The sequence below is a fragment of the Platichthys flesus genome, chromosome 18 (genome assembly GCF_949316205.1).
Source record: "Platichthys flesus chromosome 18, fPlaFle2.1, whole genome shotgun sequence".
In the NCBI taxonomy this organism is placed as follows: domain Eukaryota; kingdom Metazoa; phylum Chordata; class Actinopteri; order Pleuronectiformes; family Pleuronectidae; genus Platichthys; species Platichthys flesus.
In genome coordinates this window covers 7,516,631-7,539,152 of record NC_084962.1, presented here as the reverse complement: position 1 = coordinate 7,539,152, position 22,522 = coordinate 7,516,631, and the positions used below count along the sequence as shown (strand labels likewise).

At 41.9% G+C, this 22,522-nt stretch overlaps 1 protein-coding gene across 1 annotated transcript in view; it reads left to right on the top strand.

The window, feature by feature from the left end:
* The window catches only part of phip (pleckstrin homology domain interacting protein), a 37,980-nt gene extending 16,169 nt beyond the window's left edge, over positions 1-21,811 (top strand). The window contains exons 15-40 of the mRNA XM_062411080.1: positions 504-638; positions 2,801-2,929; positions 3,098-3,323; positions 4,318-4,464; positions 5,864-6,047; positions 6,175-6,277; positions 6,654-6,791; positions 6,942-7,039; positions 7,178-7,385; positions 8,033-8,143; positions 8,435-8,542; positions 10,736-10,860; positions 11,630-11,712; positions 11,826-11,937; positions 13,331-13,392; positions 13,511-13,666; positions 14,452-14,572; positions 14,686-14,811; positions 15,044-15,119; positions 15,955-16,014; positions 16,109-16,261; positions 16,568-16,720; positions 16,844-17,052; positions 17,144-17,367; positions 17,557-17,703; positions 17,821-21,811. Coding sequence (XP_062267064.1) covers positions 504-638; positions 2,801-2,929; positions 3,098-3,323; positions 4,318-4,464; positions 5,864-6,047; positions 6,175-6,277; positions 6,654-6,791; positions 6,942-7,039; positions 7,178-7,385; positions 8,033-8,143; positions 8,435-8,542; positions 10,736-10,860; positions 11,630-11,712; positions 11,826-11,937; positions 13,331-13,392; positions 13,511-13,666; positions 14,452-14,572; positions 14,686-14,811; positions 15,044-15,119; positions 15,955-16,014; positions 16,109-16,261; positions 16,568-16,720; positions 16,844-17,052; positions 17,144-17,367; positions 17,557-17,703; positions 17,821-18,536 — 4,110 coding nt within the window. The 3' untranslated portion in view covers positions 18,537-21,811. The remainder of the gene's footprint in view (positions 1-503; positions 639-2,800; positions 2,930-3,097; positions 3,324-4,317; positions 4,465-5,863; positions 6,048-6,174; positions 6,278-6,653; positions 6,792-6,941; positions 7,040-7,177; positions 7,386-8,032; positions 8,144-8,434; positions 8,543-10,735; positions 10,861-11,629; positions 11,713-11,825; positions 11,938-13,330; positions 13,393-13,510; positions 13,667-14,451; positions 14,573-14,685; positions 14,812-15,043; positions 15,120-15,954; positions 16,015-16,108; positions 16,262-16,567; positions 16,721-16,843; positions 17,053-17,143; positions 17,368-17,556; positions 17,704-17,820) is intronic.
* Positions 21,812-22,522: the final 711 nt, after the last annotated feature.

Here is a 22,522-nt window from a genome sequence, read left to right as displayed (position 1 = left end):
GCTTATCATTTAGGAATATATTGTGGATTTTTAAATACATTGAAAGTAAAAATGCATCACCCTAAATATTTGTCAAGTTATTCAATTATCTTATTATTGTATGGTAATGCAGTTATTTGCAGGGACTGTGGGACACTCTACACAGTGTTGCTTTCAAAGACATGGGACATGTGATTGTTACCCAGAAAACATTTCATATTTATCTAGAAGGAATAACAAAGAGCAGTAGGGGACATCGGTAAAATATCATATGGATTCTGTTCTTTCTTACATTAACGCACTTGTGTTTTAGTAGCTGACTGTGAATTATTGGATGTCAAAACGCACTTTAACAGAGAGAGTCAAGCAGGTGAAACAAAGTATGCTTAAGTGTTGCACAAGTGTTAATTGGCAAAAACACATTAAATCCAGTCCTTTATTATAAAAACGCTGTTGATTCCTCTTGAATCATCTTCATGTTCTACAATTGTGTTAATCCGGACGTTCTTGTTGTTTATTGACAGGGTCACGAGGATGAGGTGTTTGTTCTGGAGCCACACCCCTTTGATCCCAGAATCCTGTTCTCAGCGGGGCATGATGGGAACTGTATTGTGTGGGACCTGGCCAAAGGGGCCAAGATCCGGTCCTACTTCAACATGGTAAGATTCTCACTGTCACTGTCTTTCTCACTTCTCCTTGGCTATTCACACTGAAGGTAAAAAGTGTTTGCTACACCAAAGTTAGAGCATATAAACACCACAATGTTGCATTTCTGTCCAGGTTCCCTCCCTTGTGTGAAATGTTATCATGTTTTCTTATGCAGTTAATTAGCAAAAAGAAACTCAGGTTATCCTTGTGTGATTTTATGTTCTCTGGATTGCAGCGATATGTGGTTTTAATCAAAAATATTCCTTACGTATTTGCTTCTTCCCACCACACATTCTTTTCCGTTTGTTTCCCAGCGTCACTCTTTGTCTCACATTCCTCCCCCCCCCCCCCCTGTGCTTTCTCTTTCTCTCTCCGCCGTCTCACTTTGGCATTTTCTTCGTCATTTAATTCATTATGTGCGGCCATGGGCATGAGTGAAATCCTCCCACCACACTCATATATGCCGCTGTGCATATTTATCTAGTGTGTTAATTATCAAAGCCACCGCTGTATTTCCTGCTTGTGTCTCTATGGTAACCAAGGCCGGCATTAATCACAGCCTCAAAAAAAGTGAGTCACTCTGAGCTGGTCAGTCGCCCAAATCCTGGTGATGATCACAGACAGTGAACGGCCTCTTCCGATGTGATTTCTTAAACTTAAAGAAATAGTGTTGCATTTTAGGAAATAACCTTATTTGCTTCAGATAAGAAAACATATAGTGTGCTCGAGGTTTGCAACGTATCATAAAACTCATGGTTCGGATGAGATCATGGTCGTTAGTCAATCATTTGTTTCGGCAAAGAAAGGGAGACAAATATAGCTTTGCTTTCTATTTACTAAAGAACTTGAAGAACAATTAAGCAAGTGACCGTTGCAACATTTCAGATGTTCAATGTTTAAATAAAGTTCTAAACGAAAATAATTGATATTTACTGGTTAAAGTTACGTGCAATATGGACATCAGTGAATAAAAAATAGCCTTTGTGTGTGTATTTCTCTGCCAGACAAATTAGTGTGATGTTGCTTCAAAAGTGTGGCCATGCTGGATGTGTTTCTCGTGGCCACATATCCCAACAGTTTTGTCATCCACCCTCCTTTCTTCATCAGTATATTTAACCAGGAAGCCAAAAAGCTCCAATACATGTGACTTAAGTGTAAGTGATACATCCCGCCTCCTCCCATCAGCCCTCTCTGCAAAGCCATGCCTTGAAAAAAAACAACAAAACATGAGCGTGCAGGGCCTCACAACTTTATTTATTAATGGGAATAGTTAAAAAAAATAGGATAACAAGTATTTCAGGAACATACCAATCACACATTTAAGTGATGGGGGTGGGGCTTTTCCAATTCTTCTATGTTCACATTAGTTCCAAACAGTGGATGTAGATCTGTATGGATCCACCTTAAAAAATGAATCCACCAGCCCCTCTCAGCTGCAACGATGAGAAAAAATATGTTTTTGGTTCGAAGAGGCTCTATGTGCCAAACTATTTCGTACATAGTGAGCTATGGACTACAAGACTGTATTTGTCATGTGCAGAACAATTACATACAGCAGTTGCTTCTCAGGTCACAGGCCCCCTCTAACCATGCACAAACATATTTAGACAGAAAACCACACAAACAAAAAAATATATAGATTATAAAAACTAAAATAAAATATAAATTAAAACTAATGTAAAAAAAATGCTGTTGGTGGTAGTGCAGTAAGCGCTGGTAGGTTGTATATTACACTGATAGACGTTAGAGTGGTAGTTCTAACACGCAGCAAGTAAGTGCCTTTCCAAAAATGCAGAACTCTTCCTTTATCGCAATAAGGAAGTCTGTTTAAGTGAGCATACACTGCTTATTCTTTTAAACACTGCTGTATCTGTTCAGCTGCGGTAGAAGGGGATTGAAGGTTCAGTCTCTCAGGTTTGGCACATGCAGAGTCTGTTTCATGAGTACGGGACAAAGATGTTTTCATCTTGTGTTTGAATGGAGCTGTTGGATATAAGAGAAGGAAGAAAACACAGTTACACTAAAAGCATCAGGCAGTTCATGGTCTGAACAGTTAGTTTCAAGTTCTACAGGTGGTTCACCTGATTTTTTTGTATGAATTGAAGTGAAATACTGTGATTTACAATGTGCACAATATCTTCTTCTCCTCTTCCCTCGGTCTCTCTGTGGATAGATTGAGGGCCAAGGACACGGGGCATTGTTTGACTGTAAATGTAGTCCAGATGGGCAGCATTTCGCAGCCACAGACTCCCATGGACACCTGCTCATCTTTGGCTTTGGCTCCAGCAGCAAGTACGACAAGGTAAGGCGACAGGATCACAAACATAAAGATGAACCTATACCTGATCTTTGACAACAACTCAAGCACTGACAGATGCCCTCAGATCAAACATGGACAGATTGTTTATGACGTGATTAGCTATAAAATGTGCTGCCTATATTGATCTTTTCCTCGTCACCTCTGCCTCAGATCGCGGACCAGATGTTCTTCCATACCGACTATCGGCCGCTGATCCGAGACGCCAACAATTATGTCCTGGATGAGCAGACACAGCAGGCGCCACACTTAATGCCCCCTCCCTTCTTGGTGGACGTAGATGGAAACCCCCACCCCCCTAGATACCAGCGGCTGGTGCCCGGCAGGGAGGGCTGCAGGGACGAGCATCTGATCCCACAGATGGGTGTCACTTCCTCAGGTACGGCGGCTGAAATCGGACCCTCATGAATATCGTGTCTTCATGTTCTGGGGTCATGAAGTTGGACTTGGCATTCGCTTTCCTCTACGCTTCACATCAGATCTTTATATAGACGGTTTATCACAGCCCGCCTGCCAGCTCATCAAAGTCCCCGTTCAATCCTGATATTAACATCTGTCTTGAGAGATCGAATCAACTGAGAGTGATCAACCTTAAGTTTGTCTTTTCATACCTCAATGTGCGTCCTGTGGCCACTTGTAGTCAGATCTTATTTGCCAGCCCTATTTGCAAAAAAATGTATGTACTCATTCATGTTCACAAAGTGGTGTTGTTCCTACCGAGTTATGTTAGAGAGATATAGATAGATATATAGTGGGTCAGAGTAGGTGATCCTTTATATGTGGCACAGGATGAATTTGTGTTCCCAAAGCTAAAAATGTGGCCCAGACCGCCAGCTAATGTGGTTTGATCAGATCTCAGGATGCATTCAGGCCACATTTGGGTGCGCTCACACCTGTGCTTAGTGCTGCCCACTTGTGGTAGGACCACTCAGGACGAATGTGGTGGAATACCAGACTGGAACGAGGTCAGAAACACTTCATAGCAGATCATACGGCTTACTTGTAGCTCAGAATGTTATCAGTTCTTAATGAGACACTAGAATCAACAATTCAAACCAGAATAATGTTAGGTTGAAATATTGGCAGGGATATCAAAAAAAAAAGGAAAGGAATTCATGAAATGCAGACATTTTAAAAGAAAGAGGGGACAGTGGTGATGAGAAAACAGGAATCTTTACAGGCTCTCTGAAGCTTTTGGATTTCGTGCTGCTGTCGGCTCATAAAAGTCTCTCTGGATATTGAAGGGACTCTACAGGATTTGGAGAAAACCCTACTCCCCTTGACTGTAATACTTATCTGATTTGAGCGGATTCCTCTCGCTCTCTGTTTCTCTTTCACCTTTTAACGTCTCTTCCTCCATTCCTGTCTGTCAGGCCTGAACCAGGTGGTGAGCGAGCAGGCGGTGGATGGTTCAAGTCCTCTGGACACGATGATTCAGAGGCTGCAGCAGGAACAAGACCAAAGACGGGGAACAAATGATGCCCCTGCTCCGGGTGCTGTGAACAGCATGGCCAGTAGAGGTGGGAGCTATGGTCATGATGGGAAGGTCATGTTGTTTGTAGTGTGAGCAGGGTTTTAATGCGATTTACGGGCAATACAAATGAGAATTTTTCACCTCTTTGGAATAGCAAAGTTATAATTTAAGGCAATTCATTGTCCTAGCTGGGGTAAAACTGTTGGAGCTGTATACACAGTGGTTAATATCAAGCAAGTACTATGTACATCCAGATATGATTAATTTGTACAATTAACTGCATAAAAATAACACGACTTAAAACATTTATAATATCCACTTATTTATCATAGTCATACTTTATAATTGCTTTCCAACCCTTTTTTTTATAATTAGTGTGTTGTCAATTTGAAATAGTTTTTCCTATGAAATATGCAAAAGCCAATTTAACAAAACAAGCATTGTGATTAACACAGGAAACCTGAAAAGTTCGGTGAGACACATTTGAACAGAGTTGGTGAACACAGAGAACTGAGTGTTTGGGATATGCTCCAATGTTGGCTAACCCACATTCAAACATACTGTTGATTAAAGTCACCCATGTGTCTGTGGCTCCGTTCATCCATTCTCACACACTCACAGGCACAATGTGAAGTAAATACATTTAGCTGACTTCATTTAAGAGAGAGAGACTGTCTTAAAATCACAAGTATCTTTATTGACTCTGTGCTTTGTTTAGAATCATTATTTTCCTCATCTTTCTTTGTGTCTCTCTCTCAGTCTCTGTTAGTGCTGAAAGAGAGAATCCATTACTGACAAGTCAATCAACAGCAGAGTGATCAATAACTATCTGGTTTAATGATTAATGGTGTTTGGGCCTTTTCACACCTAAAAGTCCAAAACAAGGTTCATGTCTTGGATTCATCATTTACATGTGATCAAGTGATTCGGTTCTACATTGTAATGAATTAACTAAAAAAGTGTTTTAACACTGCAAACAAACCAAGACATGGCCCTCTGTCATGTCAAGATAAATAGTTCCTGGTACCACCTTCCCAAATGCAAGGATTTAATGCTTTTCTCACTTTCACGTGATTGTAACCTGAATATCATAGGGTTACTATTTTGCTTTGCTTGAGGAAAAACTCCTATTTTACACTATTGTCAGACATTTTATAGACATATGATTAATCGAAAATGATAAATAATTTGTTTCAGGCCAAGGCGACCCGATGTGGAGCTAAAAATACCCATTTACACAATCTTTAGATGATATGAGTTCTCTATTATTATTTATTACAATGAAGTTCTATCAAATGCTGCACCTATTCGAAACACCATCCAAAAACTAATCCTTTCTAACGATGGAAACATGCCAGAAAAGAAGAGTTCTCCTTTTAACCATTTTTCCAGATGAACAAACTAAATCAGTGCTTTTCTCTTCCGTTGACATGACTTTTCCACAGGATCGGTCGGTTCGCCGATGGAGGTGCACTCCCCACCCAACGTGGGTCTACGTCGCAGCGGCCAGATCGAGGGTGTACGCCAGATGCACAGCAACGCCCCGCGCAGCCAGATGGCCACAGAGGGAGACCTGGTGGCCTGGAGCCGCAGGGTGCTGGTACCTGAGCTGGAGGACGCCTCTGTCGGGTAAAACGCACACAGATGCATACAATACTCAAAAAGTGAAACTATGGGGGGGGGTTGAATGCCTCATGAGTTACCTGGTGGTGGTAGCTTTCATGCCCATGAAACCTATGTGTTTGTGATTATGCAGGAGGCAGATAACCTGGCGTGAGGCTAAAGGGGAGGAGGAAATCAATATTTATCAGTCAGAGAGGAGGAGACGCACCATCCACTCTCTCCCCAAGGAGAGCAGGGTAAGTGAATCACCACATTCTCGCACGCACTCACACACAAAGGCGTTTTTGTTTACAAATAATTTTTTAATCAAATTTTTATTTTTCTCCTTAAAACATTTTATTGATGACTTCACTTCTCTGAAATACAGAATTTCAGCAAAATCAGTTTCAGTCCAGACTATAGTCCAGTTCAAGTACTGGACCATTAGCACATTTGCATACAGCCAAATGTTTATTTAAAATATATATCTATGCAAATACATAACCTCAATATAGTTGTATTATTTCCTTCAGTTCTTGCACAACTCTGTCACAGAAGAATTATTCTAATATGAACTTTATAAAATCCACTGAGTTATTCTTTTTCCTGTCTTCCCTGTTCTCCGTTGGGCAGGTTCATCCCACATCTGAGTGTGTCGTAGACGAGGGGAGGAAGAGTCAGGGTAACCATGGTTATCAAACCCGTGCTGCCATGGAGGAGACGAGTCGGCAGAGCGCTGAGGGCGCAGACGACGATGACAGCACCTCAGAGGTAGATACACTGCTGCGACCGCCTGGTTTGGGATCTGTGGTTAAACTTTCTCAGATTCTAACTGTTTGTTTACTACAAATCTGATCATTCTAGTATGTGTTAGGCATTTTATCAGATCTATTACAGTTACATGATTGTGTGTTTTTCCAGGGAGAGGTTGAGGTACGTCAAATCAACGGCCATTCCTCAGATGAGGAGAAAGAGGAGGAGCCAAAAGAGCCCTGGCCAGATGACCACAGTAGTTCAAGGTAAGACACATACTGGATATCACACAGATTTAGCATATCATCTATCTCCTACAGACATGCAAGTTCCATATGCAAATGATAAAAACACAAGCATATACATCAGGTTGTTTTATCTCTGTCCTGTGATGTAATTTGCAGCGACTACTCCAGCGATTACTCAGACTGGACGGCAGATGCGGGCATCAACCTTGAACCGCCCAAGAAGAGCGTTAGGGTAAAAAAGAAGAGCAGCAGCTCTGAGGAGGACGGAGAGAAGAAGAGGGATGGGAAGAGGGAGAGGAAGAAAGACAAACCAGACAAAGACGACGCGTTACCAAAGAAGAAGCAGCCAAAGGAAAAGAGAAAGGTTCAAACAAAATGTTATTTTCCTCCTTCTGGCAACAGGAAGAATGCGTGTGTGATACAATATAAAGCCGTCAGCTTTGAGCCATCACAAGTAACTGTTTTAACTAAAACTTATTTTGAAGATATTTGTTGACTACGATCGAACCATCCGGTGTTATTCCACTAGGTTACTATACTATATACCATATATACATACTAACAAAATACTTACTGCAATGTATCGCAAAACTATATTAACTACAAGGTTCAATTCAAGAAGAAACACAATGGAAGTGCTTGGAAAAAGGTAAATCACAATAGTTTATGGTATGTGTTGTTTCTTCACTTGTACATGAACCTTTACCTGTTTTCCCCTTTCCAATCTTTTTTGCTGGTTTATTTTCACGATTCGTGTCATAGCTGGTCGACCTGGTTCCAGACCAAACTCTACAGTTTTAGTTTCATTATTTATTTATTACTATCGTTTTGGTGTGTGTTTGTGTTTGAGAGACTTCTCTATTTCCTTTTTTGTCCACATTTGTATATGTATTATGGTAAGATTTATGTTTGTAATTTAGGGATGTCTTGTAACCACGATGTATTGGCAAGACGCAATTTTTTTTTGAATGATCTGTTATTGGGTAGTTATCACATACGTTTGTCTTTCAGAGGACTGAGTCCGAGGAGCAGGGCCTGACGCTGGAGGAGTGGCTTCCCTCTGCTTGGATCACAGACACGGTCCCCCGGAGATGTCCTTACATACCCCAGATGGGAGACGAGGTACACACAGACAGTCTCTGTTACAGTGTCCTCGATTCATGTTTGCTCACACCAAGAACAGAGGCTCATGTTTACATAATAACAAGATTATAAGTGCACAGCAAAAACAGTGCCCCCATGAGGCTATGATGGTCATGACGTGTTGGGGGCCTGACATTGATATGCAGAGGAGCTAAAACATCTCAAATATGTTGCCATTTGTTTTTATATTATGAATAGCCCCTCTGCAGAAATTCAGTAAAATGTCTGGGCGTCATTGCATGTCTGAAAGCAGCTTGTGTGTGTGTGCAGATATACTACTTCCGACAGGGACATGAAGCCTATGTGGAGATGGCCAAACAGAAGAAGATTTACAGCATCAATCCTAAGAAGCAGCCGTGGCACAAGATGGAGCTTCGGGTAAGGAGCAGTTTGACAGAGACGGATATACGAGTCTCTGAAGAGAGACGCCGCTCTTACATCTTATGTATCCGTAGATTTATAGTGTCTCTTTACTCGTCTACCCACAACCACTGAGGAGGAGCTTATAATAAACATCACAGTGCAAAAATCACTCCAGGCTTCACACAGAGCAACTAAACTTGGACAGTTAAGACGATAACAATGTCACTCATTAAGAACACAAATGTAAAGATCACAGGGAAAAACTTGAAACTGAATCTTGAAAACCTGTCTGATAGGTATGCAGTAAATATTTGATTTGTTGGATCCGGTTTTCTTGAAGTGACATTCAGGTTCTGTAGTATTGTCGGTGACATTTCTTTTGTAGGGCTGCTGAATTTCCAAAATAATGAATAGAAGGACCAGTGGTAATACGTAGCTGCAACCTTCTTGCCCCTGCCTTAATCATAACCATCACAACTGCAAAGACCCAATTCTAAACCTATTCTAATGATCATTCAAACCTATTCATAAAAAATGTCCTCACTTTGTTAGGTCTAATCAAAGCCTGTATATAAAGATGGCCGACGGGTCTCCACCTCCTCCCACCATCCAGATATCAAGCAAAAAACATCCAGTCTGAGCACTGGTGTTTTAGGGATGGAGGTTCGGTAGATAGGTCTCATCGATACAAGCGCTTGACCAGTCTTGGGTCACTCTTAGCTGTCTATAATGACATTTCAACCCGTTTTTATAGCATTTAAATATAATAATAAAATACTATATCAGCAATATAACAGCTTGAACCAACTAAGCTAATTTTAAGCACTACCTTAAATAATCAAAACCATATTTGGGAAAATTTTAGTTTACATATACTTTGACTTCTCAGTTTGGCTGATGTCCCATCTGCTAACATGGAGGTGACTAGACGTATACTGCAGCCAGCCACCAGGTTGTCTTTATTTTACGGGAGCTTTTATATTGTCCATCTTTTTAAAAAACTCCTCACACAGATACAAACTTGTACTAGTACTTCTTCCGTATCCCAGACACTCGTCTAGTTTCACTCTCACATGGACTTGAATCCTTTTTCTGTCCTAAAAATGTGTTTCCACTAAAAGAGAAATGTCTGCTGAGTACAGCCAGTTTCATCCCTGTATGTGAAACTGTCTCTGAAACACCATCGAACACTTTTTTTAAAGGCAACAACTTGATTGTGTTATCCTTATTGATTTGTTCATTTTTTTTTCCACGATGAAGGAGAAATTGCAATGTCCGTGCATAAGGCAGACCTCAAAGCGTCGCAGGCACAGTGTGCATCTTCGGGATTGTGTTGCCTGTTACTTGTGAAAGGCAGCATCCTTTTCTATATCATTCTTTTATGGTGGTTTTAACAGCACGGCAAATCACCTGTCTCCTGTATCAACTTTCTCAGCTGGGAAGACCTGGTAAAACGTAGCATCAACCAACAGAAACTACATTAATAAGACAATCTATCAATAATAATGATAACTAGAGGATTGTTAGTATTCCCAACTGTGCTCTAATCTGGTGTGTTTGGCATCACACCTTGCAGACAGTGATTAGACATGATGTGCACAGATGATTATGTCTTCGACTGATGTTTGTCATCTTTTTCCTCTGTTATTTTTCCCGGTGCTGTTTGATATTTACGGGTTTTAAGGTAAAAGATTGGACAGAAAATATAACTATGGCACAGTATGTTTATTTAATATCAAAAATTAAATAACACAGGTGACAAAGATCATATGAAAATGCTAATCCCCTGAACCTTTTTTGAAGAAAGTGTGAAGAGGAATGGAGGATAGTTATTGGAAGAATAGCCAGACGCGCAAACAGAGAAACTCTCCAATTATAGTAAAATCTTAAAATCAATTGTAAAACTCACAGATAAGCAGTGACAAGGATCAAGGATTGGTTTCATGTGGTCACTTCAGTTGGCGCATGTTAAAAGCCTGGCAGCAGAGTTTTATTAAAGCTGTAATCTTTGTATATTTAGCTTGCTGATATCGGAGTAAAGTGCAGTGCAGTAATCAAGCATGTATCTGATAAAATAGAAGGTGAGAAGTAGTGCATTGAACTATGGTGACCCTAACAGCTTCCAACAGGTTAAATACTACATCTTTCTTCAGAGGAAACTGTGTGTGTTCATTTGCCCTATTTGTTCTTTTTACTTGTGGTTTTCAGGAGCAGGAGTTGATGAAGATAGTTGGCATCAAGTACGAGGTTGGCCTACCCACACTGTGCTGTCTTAAACTTTCCTTCCTGGACCCTGACACCGGCAAACTCACCGGAGGATCCTTCTCATTGAAGTAAGCATCTCGCTTTGTCTCCACACAAGAGCCTCAGCCTCAGTTGTTTAATGACACTGCAAATCAAACAGGAGACACATCTGAACTTTCAACATGAAGGGATACTTGTTAGACTGGACATATGCTGGTCCACCGTGTGCCATATCCCGTACTAATATAAACTTCTTAATTCACACATTTTCACAATTTGTCTAAAAGTCATATTTTCAGTACTCAGTGTTCAAAGCTAACCTGATAAGTGTTCTGTTTGTTTAAATATTACATAATTTTCTAAATTGATTATCATCTTGACTACAGCCAAAACTGATACAGATATTAGTTTGGAAAAAGTGTTCTTGATACCAATATATCAGCTGATGATTTATTAGAAAAGAATTTGGGATTAATTCAAAAGATGTCATTATCAAAAGCTTATAACATATAACTACAATAACAACATTCACATTTTCCTGCATTGTTTATTTTGTACAATAAAGGTTTTCATATCAGTGCATATCAGCAAACATAAACGCTGATAACCACATGTCGGTGAAAGGCTGATATTATCGTTTAACTAATATATAGGACAGGCTCTACTCTTGATTCAAGAAAAGACAGGTCTCATTAAACATTAAAACATTGAATCCACTAATTTGACCTTGTTAAATACAGAATGTTTGAGAATGTTCAACTATTCTTCTATAAATTATGTGTTCCTGATCTCTTGTACACTGTTAATACGGATGTTGTCATTGCTTTGTCGTAGTCATTTGTGAACATTTCTCTTCAGATACCACGACATGCCTGATGTAATCGACTTCCTGGTGTTGCGGCCGCAGTATGACAATGCCAGAAATAGACAGTGGAGTATAGGTAAGCAGCTTTTGTCTCCGCGCCCTGAAAAACCAGAGACATGTGCATTATTTAAAGCATATACTCACTTTCTCTTCTGCAAACAGCTAAACATCCCTGTGATGTCTGTGTAGGTGACAGGTTTCGGTCGGTGATAGATGATGCCTGGTGGTTTGGGACCATTGAGAGCCAGGAGCCCTACCAGACCCAGTATCCTGACAGCCTGTTCCAGTGCTATAATGTCTGGTATGTACACATCCGGGGATTGTTTCACTCTTTTTATCGTGGGGTTTCAGGTCAAATCCCATTAAAGTAAAGAACACAACCTTTTTGACATTTCAATAACATCAAACCAAGCATCTGTTTGACTGCTTTACCCCCACATGACAACCATAGGCAGAAGGGGTAAGGAAATTAATTGACAGTGTCACGTTGTGTTTTGCCTTTAAGAGTGATAATAATACAGATTTTTGACATAGTTGCAGCCCTGCAAATTATTGCAAAAAAATGTTTTCAGCCTGTGGAAACAACACAATCAAATGCACTCGTAGTCCCTGTTCAGACCTGATATTAACATCCGTCCAGAGTGATCCAATCACAAGTGGTCAGCGCTATCCACACAATAATCCAAACGTCACACACTGACACACATACTGACACAACACTTTGGACACCTCTGTAAAGTCACTTGGTAAAACCAACATCATTCTGGTCTTAGCAAACCAAGCGGGGAAGTGAGATCCGATCACAAGTGGTCGCAGGAGACACATTCCTGTTATGATCAGGTGTGAACACACGTACTTAACGCTGTCTCCTTGTGGCTGGATGTCTCAGGACGGATGTTAATACCAGGTGTGAACAGGGAAATACAGAACATAAATATGGATAGAAATCTGGAATTTGAATCTTTTAGTGATACAATCATTATTCTTGTTTTATGCACACTGAAGCAGCACTTATTTGTGAAATTAGAAACCTAATAATAGAATTACTCCACGGTCCCATGACTTTAAAATCCTTTGAAATTGCTGCTGAGATTTTGTGGGAATATTTTGTAGGAATCATTTTGTCTCAGCTCCACCTTTGCCCAGTGTACAGTTGGTTGATGGGTAAAAAGAGTGTCTGGATTTCAAGGCCTGACTTTCCACAGAGGACTAATGCAATAAGACATATCATTAAAATGTTTTACATTTAACAGGAGTTAGTCTGCTTGAACAAATCCATTAGACTGCAGACAAATAGCTGCCTGTGATGTTGCCGCCATTACTTCCCCATTATCTGTATAAACACTTTGTAGCTCTTTGTAGATCCTGCACGACACGTTTGAATTGTTGATACTTACAATGACGCTAACCAACGCTGCCCTTTGCTTTGCATTGATCGACTTCCACTGAAAGTTGCAAGACGTTCCAAATTGAAACATTTATCGCCATGTTATCTGTTGAAAGTTGTTTTTTTTCTCTCTCAACGCTGATCACAGATTATTTGAAAGACCTTGTCAGAAAAATGAAATCCACTTTAGCTTGTGGGAGAGGAACGTCTATGCTTTAAAACACAGCACTTTACTAAGATATGGTTAGAAATGACAAGATAAAGATGTGAATGTCGTTGATTCACATCAAAACTATTTCTCATCCAGCTGGGACAATGGAGACACGGAGAAGATGAGTCCTTGGGATATGGAGATGATCCCTGATGACGGTGGGTTATTTAAAACACACCCACACCCACTCAGACATACGCACAATACAAACTAATCTGAGGAATTTCTTTCCTAAAAAAGTAAAATTCTGAAAGGTTTACAATCTTCTTTTTGTAGCCACGTTCCCCGACGAGTTGGGCCTGAGCGTCCCCCTGGTCGAAGACGAGCAGAAGGAGCTGCTTTACGTCCCTATGGAAGGAGAATGGGGCTCCCACACACGCATAGAGGAGTGTGAACGCATCATCAAAGCCATCGACCAGCTCTGCACGCTCGGTATGACGTCGCCAAGCGCCCTGCAATTTCAACGGTCTGCTTATAGGGATGGGAAGTGAAGCCACAGGGCCCATTTCTCGTAAAGAGGGGACTCCTCACAACATGAGTCACGGCTCTGAGCCCATCAACAGAGCCTCAGATCACCATATGTTAAAAGGAATAAGCTGCTAGCACATTGAGCCAGGTACTGAGGCGCTTGCTCAAACCTGTTAAGTGACAGCCTTAAGTGTGGCAAGCCTGACAATGGAAGAAAGCTGGTCTGAGGGCTCCCTCTAGTGATGGCCTGGGGAAAATTCATACAATTGCGAACAATTGGCCCAAGTAATCCTTCTAGATCTCTCTCTGTTACCCATGTGCCTCATGCTGCAGCTGACACAGGCATGATCATAATTTAGATGCATTTTGAACATCAAAATTTAAAGTAGGAATATTTAAAAAAGGCAGGAAAATTGTAAAAAATGATGATGATTAAAGTTAACATTGCTATTGTAGTGCCTGAGAGTTATTCATAGATCTAGAGGAAAATCTTGCTTATTTAGGGGACTGATATTTATGAGTGTGTGCAATTTGTTGCTGATCCCAATAAGAATCTTGACCTCGTGAATTTAAGTGTAGCTTTACAAGGGGACTGTTGGGCCTTGGTGGAGGTATATGAGCTCTCTTAGCACCACTCTTGTCCTGAAACTGGTTTGTACTGTAGACTCAGCAGTTAAAGCTAATGTGTCCCAGTAATAATCGTCTCTTCACCTGTGTTTTCTCCACGTATCCCACTTGCCAACCCTCAGATGTAGCGGCGCCATTTGCCTTTCCAGTGGACCACCAGGCTTACCCCACGTACTGCACAGTAGTGGCCTATGTCACTGACCTCAGCACTATGCGCGAAAGGCTGGTGAACCGCTTCTACAGGTAACATTCATTAAGATGTGTTTTGAATCAAAGAGACGGCAGAAGATACAGACTATGAGTATGGGAGAAAGAGAATTGTAAACACGCTCTGCAAATGTGTGTTTTCCTCTCAGACGACTCTCCTCTCTGATGTGGGAGGTTCGCTACATTGAACACAACGCGCAAACCTTCAACGAGCCTGGATCCTTCATCGTCACTACCGCCAAGTTCGTCTCTGACCTCATGCTGCAATTTATTAAGTGAGTGTGTTAATTGTGCATCTTTCACTCACAACCCTGCGTTTTGATTCAGAAGAAAATGTTATCGACAAAAAAAGGGGGAAACATTCTCTGCCCAGAGTCGATCAACAAAATGTTTATTTGTTAAAAAGAAAAATGCCATGTGACATAATTTATTTCTGACCAACTTTCCATGTCCCACAACATTTGATCTGTCAGTTGAGAATTTCTTCTCTTTTTTCCTCTTATTCAGGGACCAAAGTCTGACCGACCTCATGCCCCTGTACAGAACTATGAAGAAGGCAACTTTCTCTGACTCTGAAGACGAGGTGTGTTGTCGGATGAACATAGTTTTTTGAATCTTTAGACTGAAGATCTAAACGTCCCTGGTTCAATCCTGGGTTTTTGGCAGCTGATGAGCCGTCACTCCTTCAGCCTTTATGTCCCAAAGAGTCTTGGACAATGTTTATCTGAAATTGATCTTTAGACCCTTCATGTTATCGAGACCACATCAAAACAAAGTCCTGCTCATCACTCAACGTCCCCCCTTCATGTACAACTTCTGCTCCTACTTTAAGGCACTTGGTTTTAGAGACAACATTTTTTTTTCTCTGGTTGGTTTTGACTCGAGCTGTTTTCAGACATGCATTAAACTCCAGATAGTCTCCTGAAATTATCATGAGGGAATGGATGTGAAAAGGTAAATCACAGTCAGACACTCTGGACATTTTCCTGCCAACCTGAACTGGACAATCTTTTTATATGTGAAAGTCAAATTCTTGAGAAAGTCTGGACCCAATTGTCTGGAAATTCTCTGGAGTTCATGACTGAGTTCACCTCGGATAGCATCAGTGCTCTTGTTTTAGCAGACGAGTTGTGCTGCCATTTTTTATGCTTTCACTGGAATTGTATATTTGAAAAGAACATAAGTCAAGCAGTCAGATTCTGGTCTTAAATCAGTTCTGACCAATATTAGTAACTGGTTTTTGGCTTCATTGAAGAGGACAGAACACATAATGTGATTTGAGATTTCAGTAGATTTACTTTGGCAGTTCCAAGTCTCCTGGCTGGTTTATGAAATAATTATATGCTGTCCTTTATTCCAGAGCAGCCGATAATCCAATAAAATTAGTCACATGGTCATTTTCCCTTTTTCTTGTGTAGGATGAGGAGGAGGAGGATGAAGATTCTAATACTCCTGGAACGTCCACACGAAACTATAAGGTAGAGTATCTCACAGCATCTGCACGATCCTAGACATTCCACCCTGCTTTCTGAAAACCAGCTACTTCATTGTGTTTTGTCATTCTCTCTGTAGGGACGTCCCCCGATGCAGCGCCGACTGCGAACCCGACCTCCTTCCTACGACCCTCATGCATGGAGGGGGCGCTGTAAGGAGCTGCTGGACCTGCTCTTCCAGTGTGAAGACTCCGAGCCCTTCAGAGAACCCGTGGACCTACAGGAATACCCGGTACATAATGCAACAGTAGTCCTATGAATTGCTTTAGACATGGGAACTCAACAAACAAAACGAAACCCTTTTGGCTATGATCACAGTTGAGCTGAATTTGCATTTTCCCTCCCAGAGCGGTGGTATTTGAGGTGAAATGAGAGTTTGGTGTAAAGAAGTGTAAAAAAGCTTCTCCTTTCTGTAACTGAAATGAAAACCCATTGAGTGGAGTAGTTTTCTTATTCACAGAAGAAGGGTGCAATTCCCTTGCTGGTCGTTTTTTTTTCTCATTACTGTCTATCCTGTTCACATCACTGCTTCTCTCAGGATTACCTGCAAATAGTTGAGTCTCCAATGGACTTCGGAACCGTAATCAACACGCTATCAGAAGGAAAGTACCAGTCTCCCATCCAGCTCTGCAAAGACGTGCGGCTCATTTTCAGCAATTCCAAAGCGTACACGCCCAGTAAGAAGTCTCGGGTGAGACATGCACATCCCCACACACACACACACACACACACAAACACTCACGCACTCACATCAAATTCACGTATTTCTGCTTTACAAGTTCAACAATTGATTCATCCTTTACCGCCTCTTCAGATCTACAGTATGAGTCTGAGGCTTTCTGCTCTGTTTGAGGAGCATGTCAGCTCCATCTTGGCCGACTACAAGGCCATCCACGGCCTGACAGGAAAACTGACCAGACAGGGCACGGACAGACAGACGCGACACACGACAGACAGACAGACGAGGCACGTCATGAAGAGGAGGAGGAGGAGCGAGTCTCCCACAAGCAGCACTGCATCCAGGTAGTAGGAAGGACATGTATTTCCATGATTGTAGCTCTTTCTGTGCATTGGATTTGATAGTTTGTCTTCTCTCCTCTCCTGCCGCGTTTAGCCCAGAAAGGAAGAGACGTGTATCGTCCAGGGTGACGGCAAAAAGGGAGCCGTCACCAGCTCCACCACGCAGCTCCTCCCTGAGACAGAGCGCTCCACAGAAGCAGCCGCCCCAGCTGGTCAACGGGAAGGCGGATACACAGGCTGCCGGGCGAACACGCAGCGCAGCACGCCATTCTCCGCCCGCTGCCTCCTCATCGCATAACTCCACGAGCAACAAAACAGGTGAGAGCGTACTCTCATAGCGCAGAGCTTGGAGTAACATAATGTGATAAACCTGGGGCAAAGGATATGTCGTTTGTGAAGGATAACGGGACATTTTCCACAAATATCAAATCAAGAATTTATCGCAACTCGTAATGAAATTTACTTACTATATATACTAAATATTATATATCTCTCTTCCACCTTCAGAGTCAACGCGTTCGCTGAGGACTCACCACTCCGTGTCAGCTTCAACGCCACCGATCTCTGAAAAGGCGACTCCCACTCCAGCTGCAGAAGGTAGCATTGGAGGAAGCACCCGGCGGAAACTCAGGACACCTGTACGACACACGCCTGGTAAGAGATGGTACCTCTTAGGTGTGATGCGCTATGATTAATGTTCAAAAATGTATATTTAGTGTCACCTGCCTATTACTAATTCCTTTGTTCTGTGACTGAATGCCCTTCCCTCAGGCTCTATTGTCAGCCCTTCATCTCAGACAACAACCCACCTGAATGGTCACAGTAGTCATGTGACCCTTGGCATGGGGAAGAGAGGGCGGAAGTCCAGAATAGACCCACCGGGGAGTCCTCCAGAGGTCACGACGCCGGCGAGCCCCTCTAGACCTCAAGATCGCTCCCCTGGCAAGAAGAGAGGCCGGAAGAGCAAGCAGGAGCTGGAGGAGATGAGAAAGAGCAGTAACCGCAGGAGCTCCACCCCCGATGAGGAGCTCGACAACTCCACAGGAGACGAAGGCGGGGCCTCTTCTGCACAGGAAACATCTGTGCTGTCAGACTCTGGCGTGCCATCGACGCCTAGACGGCGCGGCCGGCCCCGATTGGTACGAACTGATGAATCAACTCCTCCCGCGGAGTCACCGGAGCCCTCACCGCTGAGGAGGAGCAGCAGAAGAGCCAATGAGGAGGTGACCGCTCCTCCACACACCGCCCCTCAACGATCCAATCGCAGGGAGTCTCCAAAGGAGGAGGAAGGTGATGGTGATGGTGAAGGGGGGTCCATGCGCACACGTAACCAGGGGCGGCGGTCAGCCTTTTACATGGAGGAGGACTCTGAGGAGGAGCAGAGGCAGCTGCTGTTTGAGGACTCGTCGATCACCTTCGGCACCTCCTCGAAGGGACGCGTCCGCAAGCTGACAGAGAAGGCCAAAGCCAACCTGATTGGCTGGTAACAGAACACACATGCAAGATGTGAGGAGGAGGCCGACTGCCATGACGTCTTTGCAGTTGATGAGTAGGGGGCTATCTAGGAGGTCATGTTGCTGTTGTATGCATTTCTGTGCACGTACGTGTGTGTGTGTATCTGAACGGCCACTGGCTCAGCTGCTGCTATTTGAAGCTGTGACTACGGAGAGACACAACAGCGCAGTGGCCTGTCCAATTCTACTTCCTCTCAGCCCAGTGAGCACATCGTTATGGCAACCAGTGGCTTTCAGCATGTTCTTCTGGTCGAGCTCCTCTGACGTTACTGGTCCATGTTGGATCTGATAAGACGCTCGTCGACTCCCGTGTCGGTGGGGCTGTGACCTGCCTCTGTCCAGTGATCGACTCTTTGCCCCGGTCTAACCTGAAACACTTCCGGGTGTCACAGACTGGACAGAGTTTTAGTACTTGAAAAGGTCCCGAAGCGATGGATGCGTCTCGTCTCTTTACTATTTCAGAGAAACTTTTCAAGTGTCTCAGCCAGGAGGAAACAAGTCGCCCGCTGAATTCAAATTGTTCGGTCTGTGATGGACGACGGACCGAGCACCGGCTGACAACATCTTTCGGCCCTGTCATCATTGTTCCTGTTCTTTTTTTTTTTTTTATATAACCCTTTCTTGGCTTTTTCTAAGATTTGTACGTAACGATCGGCTCTCTGTTTTGGAAGTCTTACACATTGGCTGACCTGAGCGTTTCTGTCTGTGCTAAAATACCAAATGGTGTACCTGTATAGGTACTGTAGATCCGCAGGCTCTGTTTACTATTGGGGTGTGTGTGTGTGTGTGTGTGAGTTTTGTTTTGCATGTTAGCTGTTTTTACTGTGAGGAGGTGGATAAGGATAAAAAGGTGAAAGGGTTCATTTTAGAATACGTTTCAATGCGTCCTCAACATTAGCAATACCTTGTGCCTTTATGTCTTTGGAGTGTGTGCGTGCGTGTGTGTATGAGCGTGCTTGGCCTCTGCCCTGCAAAGTACATGTGCCTGTATGTGTGGGAACCTATGTTGTGTGCGCAACTGAAGGAGTGTGTGTGTTTTTATAACACAACTGAGTGTGTCACTTCCACCTTCAGTGTACAAACAGTGGCATACAGTTTGATCGTTGTGAAACCTCTCAAAGAAAATGTATTTATAGCAGTTTGAAAAAAAAGAAGACTTTACTCTTGTTGTGAACATACCATTATTCATGTCATTATATTATCCTATAACCAACCTATTGTCAGTTTATACCTAAGGTACAATGAGCGGAGCTTTGGGTGACTAGCTTTGAGATGCACTTACCACAGAGCGGTTATCAATGCAGTCATAGGGAGCGAGTAACCCTGTGTATTTTAAAACTGTTAACATATAAAACTGAACTTTTTAAAAGGTTGATATGTCTCTATGGTGATCACACACGTGCGTGCACACACACACACACACACACAATTATGTCTCGCATGTTTTAGCACTTTCTCATCAACTGGATGGAGCCAGATAGAACTGATGTGGACTGAATTTGGAGAGAGAGAGAGGGGGGGGGGGCCTTTGGGGCCTTTTTGTCTTTGCTTTCTTAATTTCCATAAACTTGGTGGTAGCATCTCCACACATCTGATTCATTTCACGTCTTCCCTGTCACATATTATTCTACGTATATCTCATCTGCTTATCATTGATTCTGTTGATGCCAAATTCTGTGTTTGGGCACTGAACTTTTAGAACAAGGCTTTTGAATGTTTTTAGTTTAACGGTCTCTACTGTGAGTGTGTCGAGCTTGTGTGTCAAAGGTTTCTTCGACTGTGTCCACTCCATAGAGGACAATGTTGAAGTGGCTGGATCTGTGGATTGATACCGCTGGACTGGTTGTTCTACACTCTGCAGCAATTATCTGACGTTCAAAACTTACATTTTATTATTTTCCGGTCACGTTTCACTGACACTTTGTTTATATTGTGTATATGAAGAGCTTTATTCCATGACCTACAACGGAGACATTGTCTCCCATGACTCTTTACATCAAAGTTAATGTTATTATTGTTCTTTTTTTTGTTTTTTAAGTTGGAAGCTAATCATTTCGCCCATAAAAGTATTTCCTTTGTGGGCAGTAATTTTGTTGATTTTAGGAGTTTGTTAATGAGTAAGGTAAATGACATATATGCAGAATTTATCATGATGATTAGAGTTTGGAACAGAATTTTCTACACAGGCTTCTCAAAGCTGAAATATGAGCTCACTTGTAAACATGTTTACATGCGCAGGTCTGCAGTTTATAAAAACAGCTCATGAGAATCCCAGATGTTTGAGGATATCTAGACATTAAGTAATTAGCCATGATTTGTTTTGGCTTTGGCCTGCTATGTAAGACAATGTATCCCATGTTAATAATGAGATAAGGAGGGACGAGCAGTATTTATCTGCTAAATCCCAATGAAATTCAGTCAAATTATGAAAGAGTTCATCATATGAAAATGGACATTGTACTTTTTAAGTCTACTGCCGTCTGCTCCTTTGAATCAAAGCACCCACATTGCCTGTATTTTTTGAAAAGTAAAACTAAAAGAGCTGATTGAGTGTTGCTGGTCAGGTGACCTCAACCATGTTAGTGATTATGTAAAAACTCTAATCATTACAAAAAAAGCCTTAAAATCAAGTTCCTGGTTATTAGCCAGAAATGTTTTATTAATTTATTCTTATGCTCTCAGACACAAATGTAGTCTGTAGTCCTTCACAGAGTGGACCTCATTAGGTTTTGGTGTCAGTGTTTTCAACCTTGACTCAGCTCCTCAGATCAGCTTTCTTACTTTTACCAGACCCCCCCCCCCCCCCCCCAACTGTGTTTTGATGCAAATCTACACATGCATCCATTCACCTCGGGCCTGTGCTAAATGTGTGGCAGAGTTGTGCAGTTTCTGGCCTCTGACCAAGCCCAAGAGTCTTAGGTCAGAGGTTAAAGGTCATAGTGTGTGTGAATATGTGTGTGTGTGCGTGTATGAAGTGGTTGCATGTGAGCCACTGGGAAGCATTTTTGGGACTTTTTTTAAGTTTTAAAGGGACGTGGGCTGGAAAAGAAGAGAACAGGAAGGGAAGGGGTCTATTTCACACAAACTGAGTGACCAGGATGTCTTTGTCAGTTTGGATACTTTTTATATATAAAAGAATTCATGCAAAAAAGAAGCATAAAGCTAGAATGTATGTGTAGGAGAGTACTGCTGTCCTGTTAGTTAATACCAATATTTTAAGTAAATAAAAAGTTGTGTTTCCATATCTACTTTTACTTCCTGTTTATTTTTTTAGATCATTTAAAAAATCCATATTTTCTAAGATATAAATTAATTTTATTTAAATAAGCAAAGGATAAAATTTTGCTCAGCCTTTGGACTGACGACATTGAGTGGTTTGAGGCATTGTGTTTTCAGGTTTTCGCTCCGAGAACATGATATCTTGAGAAGGCCTTCAGGGATTTTTTAAAAACTTGTAACAAACATTTATTTGGACTCATGGATGTACTAGTCAAATTTTGGTGGGAAAGGAAAAAGTCGCTGTGAAAACTTTTTGATTTGAGAACATGACATTTCAGGAAACCCTCAGGAAATCATCGAAAGTTTGGTGCGGATGCTCACTTGGATCCATGGATAAACTGGTGGTCAAAGGTCAAAAGTTACAGTGATCCTATAGACTTGTGAATGCAACTTCACAGGAACACCCGGAGGGAACGTTTTTTTTCAATTTTGCACAACTATTAACTTATTTTTGGCCTCTTAAAGATGATATTTCAAGTTTGCCTTGAGGTAATTTCTTCATATTTTCTCAATTTGACTAACTCATTCAATTTCAGAGGCCAAAGGAAGAGGTCATGGTGACCTCATATTGATGTGGGGAAAACAATATGTCAACTGAAACAATTCTAGGATTAAAAGTTAAAATTTGATCTGTAAAGAAAAGCAGATTTTGTTCAACATTAAATAAAGGTAAATGTAGC